This window comes from Neurospora tetrasperma (genome assembly GCF_000213175.1).
Source record: "Neurospora tetrasperma FGSC 2508 unplaced genomic scaffold NEUTE1scaffold_3, whole genome shotgun sequence".
NCBI lineage: Eukaryota > Fungi > Ascomycota > Sordariomycetes > Sordariales > Sordariaceae > Neurospora > Neurospora tetrasperma.
In genome coordinates this window covers 2,569,049-2,587,509 of record NW_009799101.1, presented here as the reverse complement: position 1 = coordinate 2,587,509, position 18,461 = coordinate 2,569,049, and the positions used below count along the sequence as shown (strand labels likewise).

The 18,461-nt window shown below is 52.7% G+C and overlaps 4 protein-coding genes across 4 annotated transcripts; 2 read left to right on the top strand and 2 right to left on the bottom strand.

Moving 5' to 3' along the window:
• Positions 1-992: 992 nt before the first annotated feature.
• Positions 993-3,369, top strand: NEUTE1DRAFT_63132 (uncharacterized protein; the record flags this gene model as incomplete). The annotated part of the gene is made up of 6 exons (XM_009852634.1): positions 993-1,060; positions 1,277-1,337; positions 1,516-1,625; positions 1,699-2,348; positions 2,706-2,910; positions 3,023-3,369. The coding sequence occupies 6 exons, from the start codon at positions 993-995 to the stop codon at positions 3,270-3,272; spliced, it is 1,344 nt and encodes a 447-aa protein (XP_009850936.1).
• A 1,399-nt stretch (positions 3,370-4,768) lies between these two features.
• Positions 4,769-6,736, bottom strand: NEUTE1DRAFT_137632 (uncharacterized protein; the record flags this gene model as incomplete). Its single annotated transcript, XM_009852633.1, has 3 exons — positions 4,769-6,273; positions 6,364-6,491; positions 6,699-6,736. 3 exons carry the CDS (start codon positions 6,734-6,736, stop codon positions 4,769-4,771), a joined length of 1,671 nt encoding a protein of 556 aa, XP_009850935.1.
• Positions 6,737-10,891: 4,155 nt separating this feature from the next.
• On the top strand, positions 10,892-15,844 carry NEUTE1DRAFT_146361 (uncharacterized protein; the record flags this gene model as incomplete). The annotated part of the gene is made up of 5 exons (XM_009852632.1): positions 10,892-11,021; positions 11,104-11,244; positions 11,376-14,250; positions 14,302-15,035; positions 15,098-15,844. The coding sequence occupies 5 exons, from the start codon at positions 11,004-11,006 to the stop codon at positions 15,572-15,574; spliced, it is 4,245 nt and encodes a 1,414-aa protein (XP_009850934.1).
• Positions 15,845-16,842: 998 nt separating this feature from the next.
• On the bottom strand, positions 16,843-18,126 carry NEUTE1DRAFT_81805 (uncharacterized protein; the record flags this gene model as incomplete). The annotated part of the gene is made up of 2 exons (XM_009852631.1): positions 16,843-17,475; positions 17,566-18,126. 2 exons carry the CDS (start codon positions 18,124-18,126, stop codon positions 16,861-16,863), a joined length of 1,176 nt encoding a protein of 391 aa, XP_009850933.1.
• Between the last annotated feature and the right edge of the window lie 335 nt (positions 18,127-18,461).

Here is an 18,461-nt window from a genome sequence, read left to right as displayed (position 1 = left end):
ATAGAGGATTACGAAGGAGGAAGGACGAGAGACGGCATGAAAAACTATTCAGTCCGCCATGCGTGAATGATAGGCACAGCCTAGTACAATGGCGGTGAGGATGCGGTTCTGATACCCGGCTTCTCATATCAGCATAATACAGTCGAAGGGATTTCGATCACTTCAAAGTTTCCTCACGGAGTTCTTTAGGTACCGGTTCGTATCTGGAGAGTTTGCATGGGAGTCATGAGTAAGGAACAGGAATACAAACAGAAAATATAAATACCTAATTACAATTATCGTATTCTCGATCATTCAACTCAAAATGGCGCTGTTTAGTCTCTCTTGAATCCGACGTTACCCACAACACCCCGTCACATAAACCAATTCCTTCCCCAGTGGCTTGCCGCTTGCTATCTCGTTGACTAGAGGTAAAGAATACTATGCTACACTATGCTCTATCCGCTTTTAACAACCCGAAACGATAACGGGGATTCATGATTTCCATGCCATAAAAAGCGGAAGGGTTAGGGTTGAAGCGCTTCAACAGGCGTTGATATCGCCTGATGGAAGCGAGCAAGATCTCGAGACATCAGGATGACCGACTTTCACGTAATTGGAGCATTAATATGTTAGCTTTGATGTCTTGGGCTTCCACACTTTCAAGGTCAGATTTGAACAATTTCTGCTATGCATTCATATTTGGGGAGCATTCTGATGCCCTACCATAGACTGCTGACTACACCAACCACTATCTGGATAACCCCACTTCTCCGCATCGAGAGTGCAACGAGTGAACAAGTGTCGGTCGGACCTTCTCCGAGAGTCATTCCTCTCTCCATCGACAACTTCATTTTCGAGTTCATCCGCAATCTTACAGTAGCTTGTCCACCTCGACCGGGCCCACACCCCCAAGTGCAAGAAGTTCAGCTTATCATCATCATCATCATCATCATCATCATCATCATAGTCAACAACAGGGACCGACATATTAGCAAACCGCTTAGCCCATCATGACCAACTCAGGTCAAGAACATGAAATTCATTACAATCTCGTCGAGGACGATGAATTCGATATTGTGTTTGTTCCACCTTTCCTTCGAATCTACACTTTGTAGTCTTTTTTCCATTTGTCGCCCCATATCTCCCTCCTCCCGCTCGTCCGCATCTCTGTCAATTTGTCAAGTGTCCCATCCATCCTCACATGACTGCATTCGTCTCACCCACCACGCCCCTTACCCATTGACAGAATAAGTCGAGATCAGCTCATCTACATGAACTGACCACTACACTCCAGGAACATCGTAGTTGAAGACGTGGATGGAATCCATGGCGCTGGCGCAGCACCATCCGTGTCCGTTGGTGTGGGAATAAAGTCTCCAATTCCTTCTCAATCACGCATTCCAGGGCGCCCTCTCTCCCAAAAGTGGCTTCATGAGAAGCTTGGAAAGTACCCAGGTAAACTTGACTAGCCCCTTCACTTCATTATAGGTGTTGATTACCCTCTCTTGCACAGCCAAAACACATGTACAAAAGGTGATCGAGGAGCTTGATGCGCCTAAGAGCGGTCTCATTTACCTCCGAGGCTTCGATGAACCACTCTATCCATACTCGGACCAGGGGCCACCGTTTCGGCAACAACGACAGTATGTTTTGATAGTTGTCTGCCCCCAAAACACGCCAGAAGAACACAAACCTCTAATTGCCACACTTTACCAGTTTCTTCTACCTCAGCGGCGCCGACTTCCCCGGTTGCGCAGTCACCTACGACATCCCCCGCCAGGAGCTGATCCTTTGGATCCGCCGTAACGACCCACGCCTATCCCTATGGTACGGCACCACCCCCTCCATCGACGAATCCAAATCCAAATCCGACGTCTCCGACGTCCGCTACATTGACGGCCTCACCGCGTACCTCCATGCCGTCCTGACTCCCGAAACCGGCGGCGGCGGACCTCTTTACGTCCTCTCCCCCGACCAGCTTCCCAAACTCTCGCCCTCGCCACCGCAATACAGCTTCTTCAAGGGCCTCCATGGAACCGGATCTAGAGGACTAAAAATCGACACTACCTCCCTCCTCCCCGCCATCGAAGCCGCGCGCGTGATCAAAACCCCGCACGAAATCTCTCGCATCCGGCGCGCCGTGGGCCTCACCTCGCTCGCGCACCGCATGGTCCTTCAACGGATCAAGCACCTCACTAACGAGCGCGAAGCACACGCCGTCTTCGAAGGGTTCTGCATCTCGCAGGGCGCACCGCACCAATCGTACGCGGTCATCGCCGCTTCGGGCCCCAACGCTAGCACGCTGCACTACGACGCCAACGACGAGCCGCTGGAGGGGAGGCAGACCATGTTGTTGGACGCGGGCTGTGAGTGGGGGTGTTATGCTAGTGATGTGACGAGGACGTTTCCGTTGAACGGAAAGTGGACAAAGGAGGGGGAGGAGATATACAAGGTGGTGGAGAGGATGCAGAGGGAGTGTATTGATGCTATCAGACCCGGGAGGTTGTACTACAAGCTGCATTTGGTGGCGTGTTTGATTGCGGTTGAGGAGTTGATGAAACTGGGGATTTTGTATAACGGGACGAGGTCAGAGATTTTGGCGAGGGGGACGGTAGCGGCGTTTTTCCCGCATGGGTTGGGGCATCATGTGGGACTGGAGGTGCATGATGTTAGTGGAAGGGAGAGGCTGTTGTTGACTGGATCTACCGTGTCTTCTTCTTCAGGTTTGAACAGTCAAAGAGTTCCGGGGTTTCAAGAACCAAGAAGGCGCATGAAGAGGGAACAAGTCACCCCCGAGGACTTGGCGGCCATGTATCGCGAGGCGATGATGGATAGGGATGACGTTGAGCAGAACGTCGTCGGGCCTCCACCTTACAAGGGGAGGCAAAGACTCAGGGAAAATATGGTCGTCACCATTGAGCCTGGAATGTTCGTATATTTTCCTTCCCTTTTCCCCCTTCTTCTTTTTCTCCTCCCCCAACTCTTCTCTCTTTTTTCTTTCTTCAGAAGCTTCCAGCAAGACTAACTCTCCAACCCAAAGTTACTTCCACCGCCCCTACATCCAATCCTTCTTCCTCTCCAACCCCGACCACGCAAAGTACATCAACACCAAGGTACTAGACAAGTACTGGGACATTGGCGGCGTGCGCATCGAGGACTGCATCCTGGTCACCAAGGACGGGTACGAGAACCTGACGACGGCGCCCAAGGGTAAGGAGGCATTGAAGATCATTAATGCGGGGATCCCTGGGTTTGGCGGTGATGGTCAGGCTGGCGGTGGGAGCTCGTAGGTAGGCGCGGACGGATTGTGTGTTTGTGTGTGTGTGTTTGTGTGTGTGTGTTTGTGTGTGTGTCAGAGAGGGGGAGAAAGAGAGGGAGAAAGAGGGGGGGGGGGGGGCCTTCTTCTATGTGGTTGGTTGCCAGGCATGGCATTGCTGTGGCAAATTGAATTTTTCATTTACATCTTTTTTCCATCTTTGTTTTCTCACAGACAGACTCCGATTGACTAGTAGTGTCAGCTTTCACAAAATGAATGAAAGGACGTCTCACAGAAACCTTTCCCAATTACTGAAATCAAGACTGCAGATGTAATTTTGTACTAATCCAGCCTTTTTGCATCTCTCGAGTTGTATGCATATTCTTTGGTTTGTTTACTTCCAGGCAAAATGTTTCGACATTGGCGCGTACCCCTGGCTTCGACCTGGAGGCACCCTGGCCAATTTCTTTAAACCCCGGCTAACTCCAGCCTACCTTGACCTTATCCCGGATGAAGATCGCTAACTTAACTAGTGTAAATGTCTCTAACGTCAGACAGATGACGACATGTGATGAGTAGGTACTTAAGTGACTATACCTTTCCCTGGGGCATGTGATCATTGGAAGAAAGGAAGAGTGATGGCTGAAACGCCCTCTCTAAGATTCGAGTGAGATTTTAGGGGGCTTAGGTACAATGAGAGCTCATTAGATACTGTAGTTTCGTGGTTGTGGCCGTGGTTGAGGATCATCCTCAGTTCGTAGTAAGTATTCCATGTGTGAATTGCTTCAGTTTGTATCTATAGCTACTTGTACATACAGGTAGAGAAGAAGGAGGAAACGGGGGTACCTTACTTAGTCGGGGATAGAAACGTAGGTATCAGAAGGGGGGATATAAAGGTATAATAAGTACATATAACAGCAACTTGCAAATAATAGTGATACCCACCCTCTTTTCACGAAGCCAACATTTCATAAAACTTGACCAGGCAAAAAAAGAAATAAAGATCATACTTGCAATGCAAATAAACTGGTATGACAAAGGAAAAAAAAACAACACAGAGTGTTGAAGTCTTGATGCAACAAACAAACAAACAAACAAACAAGGTGATGGTGATGGTGATGATGATGATGATGATGTCTGTTACTCGAGCCCAACCCAAAATCCCTTGCAAGGAAACAACCCGAAGTTTGCTCCCTTGCGCCCTTAATGCCTCCCATTTGCCGTTGTTTGTTGCACGCAATGCATCATAGTTTTGTTTAAACCTTTTCCTTTCCCTCCCTCCTTTTTCCCCCTTCGTCTTCCCTTCTCTCCCTTCCTTCCTTCCTTCTTCTTCTTTCTCTATTGTATCAAAGCAGATGTTGCCGCCCGTCCGTCTATGGTTGAAGTAACTCCGTCGCCGCCGCCTTCTATTTGATCCTTTGGTATCCAATTTCTAAAGAGTTATATCGTAGTTATAAAGTTTGGGTGTGTACATGCTTGTGGTGTGGTTTCTTTCTCACGCCTCTAAAGAGAGAGAGGAAATAAATCCATTTAGAAGCGAGAGATACCACGGCCAAAGACCCAGGACACGAGCCAGTAGATGGGCACGAGGAACCTGTTCCTCCAGGACATGGACTTGGCCAGGTAAGCGGAGCGCCAGAGGACCCAAGCGGCCCAGCCACGGAGCTCGTCGCGGGGGCCCTGGTGGATGGCCTTCCAGCTGCCAAGGTAGGTCATGACACCCCAGTTGCGGAACTTGAAGCCGGGAGCGTCCTTGACGTCGATGACACCTTCGTTGGCCTTGTTGAGGACCTTGGCGAGGTAGGTGGCCTGCTGGGCGGCAACCTGAGCGGTCTTGGGGAGAGTGCGCTGGCTCTCGATGACGGCGGCGTCACCGAGGACGAAGACGTCACGGAGGAGGCTGTTGCTGGAGGAGGTGGGGACGATCTCGGAGCCCTTGGCGGCATCGGTGGTCTGGGTCTCGATGCGAACACGGAAGTGCTCGTCAACGAGGATGCCACCAGTGCGGGCATCAGTGGCGAGCTTGGCCTTGGGGCGGCGGGCCTCGGCGCGGTCCTCGGGGGAGATGGGAACGGCAAAGTCCTTGGAGGCGAGCTGCTTGATGAGGGGGTTGGCCATAAGACCGGTGGACCAGACGACGAGACCGGCACCGACCTCCTTGTCGCCGTACTGCTTGATCTTGAGCTTCAGCTCACCGTACTCGGAGCCGAGCTTGCCATCGGCAGGGCGGACGCGCTCGATGTTGTGTTGGGTGCGGATCTCAATCTTTTGACGCTTGAAAGCATCCATGGCATATTTGGAGAGAGCCTGGTCAAACATGGGAAGAACCTTGGGCGAGACATCGTAGACGGTGATGCGGACGAACTTGAGGAGGTCCGGGTACATCTTGGAAAGATCGTCGTGGATGAGATCGTGCAGCTCGGAAGCGTACTCGATACCGGTAGGGCCACCGCCGACAATGGCGAAGTGGAGGAGGTTGGCGCGGTCCTCATCGGTGAGGTTGTCAACACCCTTGGGGTAGGCGCACAGCTCGAAGAGGGAAAGAACCCTCAAGCGGATGCGGCGGGCATCACCAACGTCGCGAAGGAAGTTGGCGTGCTCACGGACGCCCTCGATGCCGAAGGTCTGGGAGTAGGCACCGCAAGCAATGACAAGCTTGTCATAGGGAACGTCGAAGAGAGCGCCCCTGGCAGAGGCCTGGTTGAGCTGGCCGCCCTGGCCGATGGGGACAACAGCCTTACTGGCAGAATCGGCGTTGGCGTTGGCCTCGACGCGGATGGTCTTGTTGGCGAAGTCGATGTCCTGGGCCCAACCCTGGTGGAAGCCGATGCCGTAGTCCAGGCGGCGGATGGGCTCCAAAACGGTACGGAACTCGAGAGTACCGACGGCAGTAGAGGCGAGAAGGGGGGTAAAGACGAAGTAGGAGCGCGGGGAGATGAAAATGCGCTCATACTTCTCGGGATCGAGGTCCTTGGCGAAGGAATAGCCCGCCCAGCCGGAGCCCAGGATGACGACCCGCTCCTTTCTGTCTTTGTCTATAAGGAATGATAGTCAGCAATGACGCTCTCTTGGCGAGGTGGGACGACGAGGTGGTTTCAGAAGGGAAACGTGCTGTTGAACTTCACGGTGGAAAAATTTCTCGCCGTCAAGGCCAGCGGTGCTGACCGGGTGGACACCTGGAGGGAAGAGGAAGAGGTCCTCGCGAAGCGTGTAATGGAAGCCATCCTGAGACTTTAACCGGCTGGCGTTGATGCTATTATGGTGTTCGAGTAGGAGTCAATAAGCTCTCCATTACCGATGATCAAGAAAAAAAAAGACTTTTTGGACCGCGTCCAGTGGGCGAATCGCGATTTTTATTCCATGTGGCCGTTAGTTGCGCTATCAAGGTTCAATACCCTCGGCGGCGGGTCGGCCCTAGCTAACAAGGTAGACGCCGGTATATTGCCCTCCTCCTCCCAACCTGGAGGCCGGGATCCATAGTATCCACGGGGTGTCCATGATGACGGATACATACGGGAACCTGTTGGGGGGGGGGACCTCCGTCCTGCACGCCAATTACATTGTTGGATTTTGTGATGTCACCGAGAATCATTGAGTCGGTCTGAGAAGCCAATTGCACCCATTGGTGAGCTGGTCGATGGGAAGAAAGGAGAGAGAGGTACAGGGACTGGGTACGATTCCGAGGCAGCCGGCTTATTTTTTTTAATATTTATTTTTTCGGTCAGAAATGGTATCGAGGTATATCTTTTTTTCTCATTTGCTGGAAATGTCCTCATCTAAGACGCAGTGGGCCGTCTGCCTCTGGTTATGGAAATTTTGGAAGATAACTGCACCCGACACAGGCCGATAACAACAGACTCGCGACGAAGTGGAGGCATTACAATCGAGAGGAAAACTTTGTAGTGTAGTGTTAGAAAAAAAGGGTGAAAGGGTCGTCCGCGATTTGACCCGTTCATTCGTCGAGAGGGTGGTGTGGTGGAGGTCTCGTGGATGTCACAGACCACCAGCAAAGGAAATCATGACCGGGAGAGCCCGGCACCCCGGATACAATTTGGATTGATTGTCTATCAAAAACCAGAGATGAAGTTGAAGTTGGGAGGTTTTCAACATGAGTCGCGGAGCGTCCGTGCGCCAGTTTTGGTAAGTTCTGGCATCTACGGTGGCTTGAGCACTCATCTTGGCATTCATTAACCAATGGTGAAGAGCCCAGCACCTCCCGGGACAAGTGGCGGTCGGATTGCGGCTGGACTGGAGCGGCTCCCGGTCCGGAGATTTGAGGCTCCTATGTATGCGCCAACATCGAGGCGTTTCGTCCGGAAGGCCTAGTACGTACCATCGTTCCGGCGAGGATCCCAAATGCCCTGACTTGGATCGTTGGACCCGGAGCCAAATTTAGACTTTTTGGGTTTGGGGACCTGTCAGATCGTGAATGAAGTCAACATCAGGCCATGCCAATGTACACTGTCGCATTAACGATCCCGTCGGCGCGGCAATGGGATCATGGCTATGTGAGGAGGTATGGGTGAATGGTGATTGTGCGTGGGCATCACTCAAACCCGATATATCAAGATGGCGATATCCCGAATTACCATATGAACCGACATAGTGTATGTTGTACAATACATTTTTGTCTCTTGATGAATTTGGCAACCGAACCACGCAACCGCCCAGTCAGCGACAACCAGAAACAAGGATAGTGTAACCCCCCAAATCCGGTGGATCTCCGCCCTTCTCTCCCTTCCTCCGTCTCGGCACTCTGTTCAATGCCGCCAAAGGCCGACCGCGCGAATCACGTCACTATTGGTCCGTTCCAATTGTGTTGTCCATGTACCCGAAATTCAGTCTTCCAGAAGCCCGCAAGATCCGAAGACAGAGATGCCATGTCAGCACCCAATCTTGACTATGGAGTTCCGATCATATAATTGTGAACGGTTCCCCGATTGTCGATATTTCTCCTTTGTTTTCAGATCATGAATGACGGCAACCTTGACTCGGGTCAAACACGGTTGCGCTTACAAACAACATCACTACCGACAACCCCTAGTTTATCGTTTGTTTTGTTTTGTTTGTTTGTTTGTTTGTTTGTTTGTTTGTTTGTTTGTTTGTTTGTTTGTTTGTTTGTTTGTAGAAAGAACATTGTACGTGTGCCGGATCCGATCATTGTTCAAACCGGCATGATATGCTTCTAGAAGTGTATGTATCCGCCGAGGAATCTTCCATGCTGTTTAGACGTCAGGAAGCGGCGTTTCTTAACGCGGCTCTTAGCCTCCAACACTTCCACGGCATCTCCAACTGCCGCCGTCGACGACATACATGAAGGGGGACACAAACGAGATGTTACAAGACAACAGCAGATATTGCCAAAAAAAAAAAAAAAAAAAAAAGAGTAGGATCATCATGTCACTCGACCACAGGATCACATCAGACAAAAGCCAAGGGATGACTTGAGGCCGTCCATGAGAAACACATTAGGCCGCAAGCTCGGGCTTTTGAACCGCCCTTCCAGTCGTGTCACAAAGAGTCTCGGGTTGTCTCGTTGAGGCTTCGTGGTGTGCGGAAGATGGCGGTAATGAATAGGACGGCATGTGTCTCCGTAGATCTGCAAACTCCGCCGTCGTGCTTCATCCGGCTGTCCCACGACAACGACACCCAGGCAAGGGGGAAAAGGGAGGAACATGGCTGTGTAAACAAAGGAGAAGGCAGGAAGGAAATTTAGGGGGGGTCAACTTGAAACATATAAGGCCAAGCAAAGACCCAAGACCTCGCCTCGCCAGGCACAATCGGCAACAGGGCACACTGGGAACTTTTGCTGCATCCAACCATCTTGTGTTTCCAATACTTGAAAAAGTATGTCAGCCACTTCACATGATTGGAATGGAAGCCTCTCTCGAAGCCCCAAGCCCCCGCAAGCTAACGAACACTGCATCGAATGCTCGATGTGGTATAATGCAAACGAGTCCTCTCAAAGCCGAGTTCATCATGTGGCTTTGATGAATACGTTCCCAGTCTGCTGAAGACTCGCAAAGCCTGCCGGAGGCTTCTTCCTCCCTTGACTCCCCGCCAGACTGTGCCAGAACCAGGACGGAAGTCTGACACTGCAAGGTACACAGCCAACTGCTCATGATACCGCAGGTGGAGAGCTAACATGCAGACTGAGAAACCAAATCGGGAGATAGTTCGTTGCCGTGGGTGTGGCTGGGCCCAACATTCAAATAACTAACTTAACTAAACTGCCTCTGCTCCTGGAAGAACAAAAAGGCCGCGTCTTTCTACTGTTTCTAGACTTCCCGTCCCGGCGATTTTGAGGGGGCTGGCGGTGTTACAGATTGATTGGGAGGACCGGCTCCTGTTCAGCGTTGGTTGGCAGTCGGCAAGTCACCATCAGTGGTCAAGGTGGTCTCACTGTGGTGCATCGTCGCGTCGAGCTGGTCGGGTGGGGTCTGACTGTATGCAAGCCACATAATTTTTGGCTTCAGCTGCGATTCGAGCCCCTCTCATAGGTGAATCATGTTTCCATTTCGACGGACTTTCTCCCTGCAGCAGCTGCATTCGGTGCATTATGCCCTGGGACACTGTTCTAGGCGGCACGCTAGTCTGCTGCTAAGAGACACGCACAGGTGGAAAGCGGTCCCGTCCCTCCCTGCCTGGCTGCAGTGGTCCGCAGCAGTTGCGGGCTGTTGCGTGCGCGCGGTGCTGCCGTGGTGTTGTGCACATCATCCGTTAGTCGTAGGTAAGGTAGGTTGCCAGTGCGTTGTTGGGGTTGCAGTGGTCGCTCTTCCTCCATTTTACAAGTGCAGGGCCCTTCCATCAGATTCCGGCGAGCAAAACCAAGGAAAAAACAGTCTCAAACCATGATCGCGCCAGGCAAGAACGGGTGGTGCGCACCTGTACCCGACCTTAGTGTTCTAGCGTTACTACAGCAACTCCACTTTTCAAGAGAGTGAGGGGGTCAAGGCTCATGCTGGTCGCTTCCCAGCCAATCAGAGACCGTGGTTCATCCTGTTACCGGAGGATGCCTTCCATAAACACCACGACCAAGGTCAACCCCGGCGAGCTGGACCTCTCTCTTCCCCGTCTCCAACCTTCCATTTCCACGACTTCAAGCTGACTGCTGCTTGCCATTGACCAACTCGACTCCCAATTAGCAACCCAACTTTGCACAGTACAGTCAACCCAACCCAAACCTGCCCGATCTTGCTGTCGTCGTCTTCGTCGTCGCCGTCGTCTCCTTGTTGTCAATTGTTTGCGCTCGACCGGCCATCCATACCTCCGCAATAACAAGTCTGCAACCTGAACCACATCGTCATTTTTATCGCCCTCATTTGCGGTGTGAGAAGCGCGTGCTTGACCGACTACTTGAATACGACCGGGTCGCCAATCAGTTGTTGATATTTCCACGAGGATTGCCAGTGCAGCACCCAAGCGAAGCGTCGCATCGCAACCCAAGCGCGTCCCTGGAGTCCGCCATTTCACAACCCAACTTGTACACAAGCACATCGGGGACGGCCGCCTCTACCTCTCTCTACTTTCTTCTCTACTTACCACACATTTCCCTCGTGTGTGTGTGCCCTTGCTTTGCGCGATCTTCAATCTGTCTCAGTGCGCGGTACCTTTTTTGCTGCCTCGCCGATCCCTTACCTACCTTGCTATGCCATCGCTATAGCAAACGGCTCCCGCATCAACACAAAGTAATTTTGTTGTCGACCACCACTCCTCCCTCCTGCCTGCTCCATCGAGCCACGCCCAACCGTCCATCACCACAACCATGGCGTCGGAGGAACCGGTAGGGCGCGCCATCTCTCCACTGCCCTGTTGGGGCAATGACCTCATTGGTTCACTCACCGCTAACTACGTGGCGCGTCTAGGTGCATCCCCTCCGCCTTTCCAAGGGCAACACTATGCCTATCCCGTCCAAGACGCAGAGTGCTATCCCTCGGCCGCTATCCGAGATCTCGCCCACGGAACAGAGAAGGAACTCGCCCGGTTCCAGCCAGGCACAGGCAAAGGTAAGCCAATACATAGCCACTAGACCCAGGAGCAGAGCTCCATCAACTTCTCCTTGCTCCATGCATGTCGCATATCTCCTTGGCCTCCACTGCTTGTACCTGCATTCACCATGCTAACGTCGGAGGAACAGTCCAAGATGTCGCCTCTAAATACCGATTCCTCCCCCTTCCAGTCGTCGCCCATGTCGCCCGTGGATAACGCGACCTCCCCGCGTGTATTTTGGCAAACCCGTTTCAACTCGGAGAACAGTCTCGATAGTCGCACCGGATCCCCCTCGCCTGTCCGTCGCTCCTCCATCGAGCGTCTGCAAAAGGCGTCCCGCGTCAAGAACAGCAACATTCTCGCCTCCGAAGTCAAGCCGGGCCAGGAACCCCCTCGCCCCCCGGTCGAACGCCCGCTGTCCAAGATCCAGGGAAACGCATTTGGTGGTATGGGATTCAGCGGTTTTCGTGGCCATGGGAGGAGCCAAAGCAGCACCAGCATCCCCGTCTTGAGCCCCCCTCTTCGGCCTACTGCGCCTCCAGTCACCCTGCCTGCCCAGACTCGCCCGGAAACGCCGAATAGGGATAAGGAGCAAGGAAGCCAGAGCCTGTCCACCTCGCCCATGAAGTCGTCGCTCTCAAGCCGATTCAGGAGCAGTTTTGACCACGAAAATGGTACATGGACGACAGACGAGAACGGCAATGAATTACCAACCGGCAGAGCGCTCCACCGCCATGCAAAGAGTGTCACTTTTGATGCCGCTCCGCCTCAAGTGAACGAATACGAGATGGCGACCCCGGATCTATCGTCAATCGGCAGCAATTCCAGAGAGGGGAGCTACGATTCGGAGGAAGACGAGGACGACGATGATCATTACATGTTGCACGATGATGATCACAGCGAAAGCGGGGACAGCTTTGATGCCTCGCTCGAGGATACAGACAAGACCCCCGTTGTTGGCCCAGAGGACTGGAGGCAGGGCGAGAACGATGACCCTTTCTCGAGAAGTGTCGGCTCGGAGGGGACTTCGAATGGTGATCATAGGCCATTGCCACCACTTCCTGGACAATCATCCAGGAGCGATTCTGCCTCTCCCAACGCCCTTTCTCCTGTCAGGAGCCTGCCTACTCCTCCGCCGGCTCCCTTGACCAAGGCGGATATGCAAAATATCGGCACTGGCAAAATGTCTCTTGAAGAGCGCCTCAAACTAATGATGCTTTCTGACGATGGCAAACACGCTGCTGAGCAGCAGCGGGAGCGTCGTATGCGTCGTGCTGGTACCCACACCCGCGGCGAGGGCCACAGTTCTGAACGGGAGCCGCTGAGCAGCCCTCTTTCACATCCTGAGGAGGATGAGGAGGAAAACGATACCATTGGAGATCTTGAAGACTACCAACTGCCACCGCGTATCTCACGCGAATCGATTCTGCGTCGGGTTAATGGTAAGGGTGAGCGGGAGTCGGATTATAACTTCTCTGACGCCCCAACCCTGTCTCCGCCCAGGCAATCAGCTGCCTACGACCCAGATGTGCCAATTCCTAGCACCGAAAACGACTCGGACTTCAGCGATGAAACCGACAGCGAGGAAGAGGGAAGTGTCATAATCAAACGTCCACACCATGATTACGACAGTGAAGACGACTATTCGGTTGCGGATACGTATGATCATACCGAGACTGTCGACAGCGAGGCGGATGCATCCGAAACACACCGTGACGATGAAACCGAAAGCCAGTACTCTGTTGGCACAGATCCCGAGAAGGACGATCATGAGGATGATCAGGTATCCACCCCAAGGGCATCAATTACCCCTGCAATTGAGGCACCCCCGGTAAGAGACATCTCTTCCTCCAACATGAGCGGCTCTCTGGAGCTTTCCAAGGAAGACAAGGATGGCGACTTTGCCGAGGGCTTGGAGTCATTCACAAGTAAACCTGCTGAGTCGGAGAAGGCGAAGGAGCCCGAGCAAGTCGCTGAGCCAACAAAGAACAAGGAAACGGAAACGCTGGCCGTGCCGGAAATCCACGTCGAACAAAGGCCAGCAACGCCCAGCAAGAAGAAGGTGCTGTCAAAGCCCGAATATGATGGCTCGGGTTGGGGAGACCCTGATGAGGAAGATGAGTACGAAGAAGAGCCAGGTACTCCAGAGTCCGTGATCCACCGTCCCATGCCCGACAGTGATGAAGAGGAAGCTCGCGCATCGCCCGCCATCCCGGAACAAGTTGCGACCATTAAGTCGGCGTCTGGTTCCAAGTTGAAGACTCGACCGTCGGCGACACCTGCCGATATTGAAAGCATGCGTGAGGCTCGTCGCCATGTTAGCCGTGAAATTCCCGCCACGCCCCAGATTCCAGAACGCCACCGTAGCCGTATCTCGAAAGACATGGAGCCAGAACTCCTGAGAGCCTCGGCCGATGATTACATGATGCGCCATCCTAGCTTTAAGAACCGCAGTCTCACCCTAGATATCGACGTTGGCCTCAGCCTCGAACGAGATTTCGAGAGGGTGATTGAGGCGCAAAAGGTTGTTTTTGACAATTTCCTAAACAAATCCCACACCACAACCGGAGGCTTTACTTTCACTGGACAAGCGTCCGAGAGCAAAACCAAACCCGACCCAATTCCACAAGATGTGTTTCTCGATGCTAACGTTACGACCCGTAAACAGCGCGGTTATCTCATGCGACAGAATACCAAAATGGTTACTGCCAGTGATAAGGATGGCGACGATTCTCGTAACGGCTACCGATCCGCGGGCGGCTCACCCGTGAAGGCGAATCGTCCTCAGTCGTGGACAGTGGAGCCGTGGAATCCTCAACCGAGAAAGAGGAGTCTAAAAAAGCGACCCAGTACCACCGGGCCGGTGCCACCACTTCCTGGTCAGGAGAGTAATGCCACGGCAACAACCTCGACAACCGAAGACGACCTCAATGCCGGGATGGAGGGGCCAGAGAGCGGGGAGAGAGGTCGGTTGTTCGTTAAAGTGATGGGAGTGAAAGATCTCGATCTGCCCATTCCAAAGAGTAAGTCTCCTGCTTTGAGGACAAAAGGGGGTTCGACTAACCATGCTGTAGACGAACGGACTTGGTTTGCTTTGACCTTGGACAACGGCGTTCACTGTGTGACGACGGCTTGGTTGGAGCTTGCCAGAAATGCACCCATCGGCCAGGAGTTCGAACTTGTTGTACCAAACGACTTGGAATTCCAATTGACTCTGAACGTCAAACTGGAGAAGCCCGCCCCGGTCAAGCAAAAGGCGATACCATCTCCTGCCAAGATTACCAAGGCCAAGACGTCGACATTCAGCAGAGTGTTTGCTTCACCCAAGAAGCGGCGCGAAATGGAGATGCGACAAAAAGAAGAGGAAGAGCGCCTGGCACAACAGCAGCGTGAAGCTGCTGCCCGGCAAATGAAGACTCAGCCTACGGCATGGGATCTTCTCTCCCCTTTGGCCGCCGAAGACGGAAGCTTTGCTCGTTCCTATGTGTGCCTTAAGGAGCACGAAACGCGCTGTTTCGGACGCCCGTATACAGTGGAAGTTGCAGCCTTCAACGAGTGGGCTACGGAGGAGGCCGGTTTTGCCTCAAGTGTCAAGAGCAAGCGCGGTAGTACCGGGCCTGTTCGCCGTGCGCCGTATAAGATCGGAAAGCTGGAACTCCAGCTCCTTTTCGTACCTCGTCCCAAGGGAGCGACCGATGAGGATATGCCCAAGAGCATGAACTCGTGCATTCGCGAGATGAAGGCTGCTGAGGAGCGCCTGGCCCAATCTTGGGAGGGTGTTCTCAGCCAGCAGGGTGGAGATTGCCCGGTATGTTTGCGCTCATGTCCCGTAATGACTCTTGACGTTTTTGCTAACAATGTCTGTTATAGTACTGGCGTCGCCGTTACTTCAAGTTGGTTGGTACTAAGCTGACCGCCTATCACGAGGCAACTCGACAGCCACGAGCAACCATCAATCTCGCGAATGCCAAGCGGCTTATCGATGATCGTCGCGCCCTCATGGAGAAAGAAATTACCGGCAAAAACGGCAAGCGCCGTCGCTCTGCGTTCGCCGAGGACGAGGAAGGCTACATGTTTGTCGAAGAAGGGTTCCGGATTCGCTTCAATAACGGCGAGCTGATCGACTTCTACGCCGACAGCACTGAGGAGAAGGAGGGCTGGATGAAGGTTCTCGGCGAAGTCATTGGTCGCGACACGATTCTTGCTTCCGATGACGACACGGTAACGGGCAGCCCATCGAAGCTGAAAGGCAAGTGGTGCGAGTTGGTGTTGAAGAGAGAGGAGACGATTCGCAAGCGTGCCGAGGGCCGACGGGTACACTCGAGAACGAAGAGCAGTCTTGTATAAGTCAGGCTGGCTCTCGCTTGCGCCACACAAGTGTTGTAATGTTGAGTCATGAGAACATGCTGTGAAGAGATATGAGAGAATTGGGAAAACAAAACAGATGATGCATGGAAAGAGGTGCCTTTTGGTGGTGGAAAAGCCCGGTGCTTGGAATCGTGATAGGGCACCGCCGTGGAGTATGACATCATAGAACCATGATCGTGCTCTTAGTTTTCTGCCCGTTGTTCAGCGAAGCGCGGGATTCACGGAATGCACAATACATTGCATACATGGCATTTGGTTGCATTGCGGTGGTCTCGTACATCAATTCTGGCTCTGGCATGTTTGACGGGTGGATAGCAAGCGTCGCATAGCCTCGCTGCCTTCTTTTTATTTCTTCGCTTCAAAAGGACCAAGGTCATTTTACTACTTGTCGTTCTCTGTTTTTTTTTACATCTCTCTCTCTCTCTCTCTCTTCTTGCCGGGCTGGTCTGGATCTGGAAGCTTGCTGGCGCGTTGGTGTTTGCTGCCGGTTGTTCTATGTTGCCATCATTTGAGTAAAGTACACACGTTGCCGAGTAACACACACTACTTAGTACCTACCTACTCTTCATTGTCTAATTGGGCTGGTGCCCTTCTTAATTCTGTCGAATTCTGGGTGTCTTGTTAGTAGAGCAGTAATAAGACAAAGAAATGCGAGCAGAGATAAAGAGAGAAAAGAAAATCTTTCCAAGAATTTGAGCTTCGTAACTGGTCATGAGCTTTCCGTACATAGACTGAATCGTAGCTATTAGAGTAGGTTCGACTTGCATATAAAGTTGATTCACGAACGTTGCTCCATCGTGGAAACAGTAAGGACTGGTCTCTTCATGTTTGCTCCCCGCACCGAAGTGTCGCCCACCATCTTGAATTATGAGGTTGCGCTTCAATGCTGATGAGTCAAAGAGGTAGCTGCGTCATTTCCACAATGTTTGCAGCGTGGCCTCAGCAAGACTGATGCCCGAGGGCACTTGAAGGCCTGTCCAATAGTGAATCAGTTACGAGAAACGCTCAAGATGTATCAGAGCCCTTCCGAACCGGCGTGAAGGCCATATGCTTAAAACATCCGGCACCAGGCTGACAACGACTCAGATATGATCGCCTGACACATTCGTAAAACGCGCCGGGATGTTTTGTCCTCCCGGCCATGCCGTCCACGGCGAGCACACGGCAAGGACGTAAGGAGGGTTTCCAGCGCAGGTGAGAACCAGAACCTCGCCTGACCCGAAAGGCAAGAATCATCAATGAGGCACAGGCCCAAAACGCGCTCCTCACCTCCTCTTCCTATGCCCGCCCTTGGCCTTTCCACCCATTCCCCTTCCTCCTCTCCCGACAGGTCCCGAGTTCTCCATACTCCTGATCTCTCTTGAACTGATGGTAAGCTGTGCGCCCCTCATCCTTCCTATACCAGGCATATCCACCGGCCTATCTCCTCCACTCCTCTTCTTCACATTACCCTTGCCCTTGCCGGACGCCTTCTCCAGGATGATGCCATTCTCCCTGGCCTCCCGCCTCCTCTTCTGCTCGTACGTCTCCGACGCCTTCTTGATGCCCTTGCGCATGTTCATCGGCATCTTCTCCTGCTCCAGCACACTGCCCTTTGCCCCAAGCGCTTGCATGCGCATGTCCGTCGTCTTTTTGCGGATGCGGCCCTCGGCGAAGGCGCGCGTGTTCTTATCGGTTTCGGCGGCGGCGCTAGAGAGGTAGTGTGAAGCGTTGCCGCCGGCGGCGGAGAGGATGTGCGACTCGGCGATGAGGCGCTGGAGAGCGAGGTCGTTGGCGAGGAATGCGGCGCTGTCCTCGCCCTCGCCATCTTTGTCCTTTTTGGCCTTGGTGCCGTTTGTTTGGGAGTTGGAGTCGAGGATGGCGTTGGGGGGTTTGGAGGACTGTGGTTTTGGTGGGAATGTGTTAGTGAACTCGTCCGTCCTCCCCAGAAGCTTTGAGTAACTCCATATGAGAAAAGTGAAAGAACCTACCAAGTAAGCTTTTAGCTCCTTCTTTGACATCTTCGACGTGTCCACCTTTGACGGGTCCTTTGAGTAGTCCACCACCATTACCTTGGGGGCATCCTCATCATCCTTCTCCTCCTCTTCACTGTCGCTGCCACTATAATCCTCCTCATCCTCTAAGCCGGAGAAGTCGTCTTCCGAGCCCGAATCTACCGCATCATCGTCCTCAAGTATTTGGTCCTCGTGAAAATCATCACCGACGCCGTCCCCATCCTCTTGGGCTTTCCTTGTCTTGTTTTTGGTCGACTTTGATTTCTCGACCTTTGTTGTGGTAGTGGTAGCAGAGGCAGAAGCAATTGATTTGAACCGAGCCTCAAAAGCGCGCTGGAAAACGGAAAGCGCGTCGCTGATATCTTGCTGTTCCTCTTCTTCCTCCTCGTCTGCCTTCTTCACGGGCTTTTCCTCCTTTTTGGCGAGTTTCTGCTTCTTTCTCTTGACCTCAAGGTCCTCCGCAACTCTCTTTTTCTTCTTGGCCTCGGGCTGGGCGGCTATGCTTTTCCGCTTTCCTAGTAGTGTGGCTGATGGCATTTTCAAAGACGACGTTCGATGACGAGATACGAGACGGTATGTAGTTGAAATTAAGTCGGTGTTGCGATTATGTTGCAGCTGATTGGTTTGCCGCAGTCCAAAATTTTTGGCTTGCAGTTGGTCCAATGCTGGACAAGGGACCATCTGGGGCTTATCGATAAGGTAATAATTCTTGTTCCTGTAGGTACCTATGTTAGTTACCTCTAGCTTGCATACAGCTCCCTTTTCGGGTTCCCATAGTCGGCATGCAGTGGAGTCGGGGAGGGATCTGCAGCACTGCCCCTGTGTCCGGCACTGGTAGGGTACCTCTAGTAGGTAGGGTAGCGGGACATCTT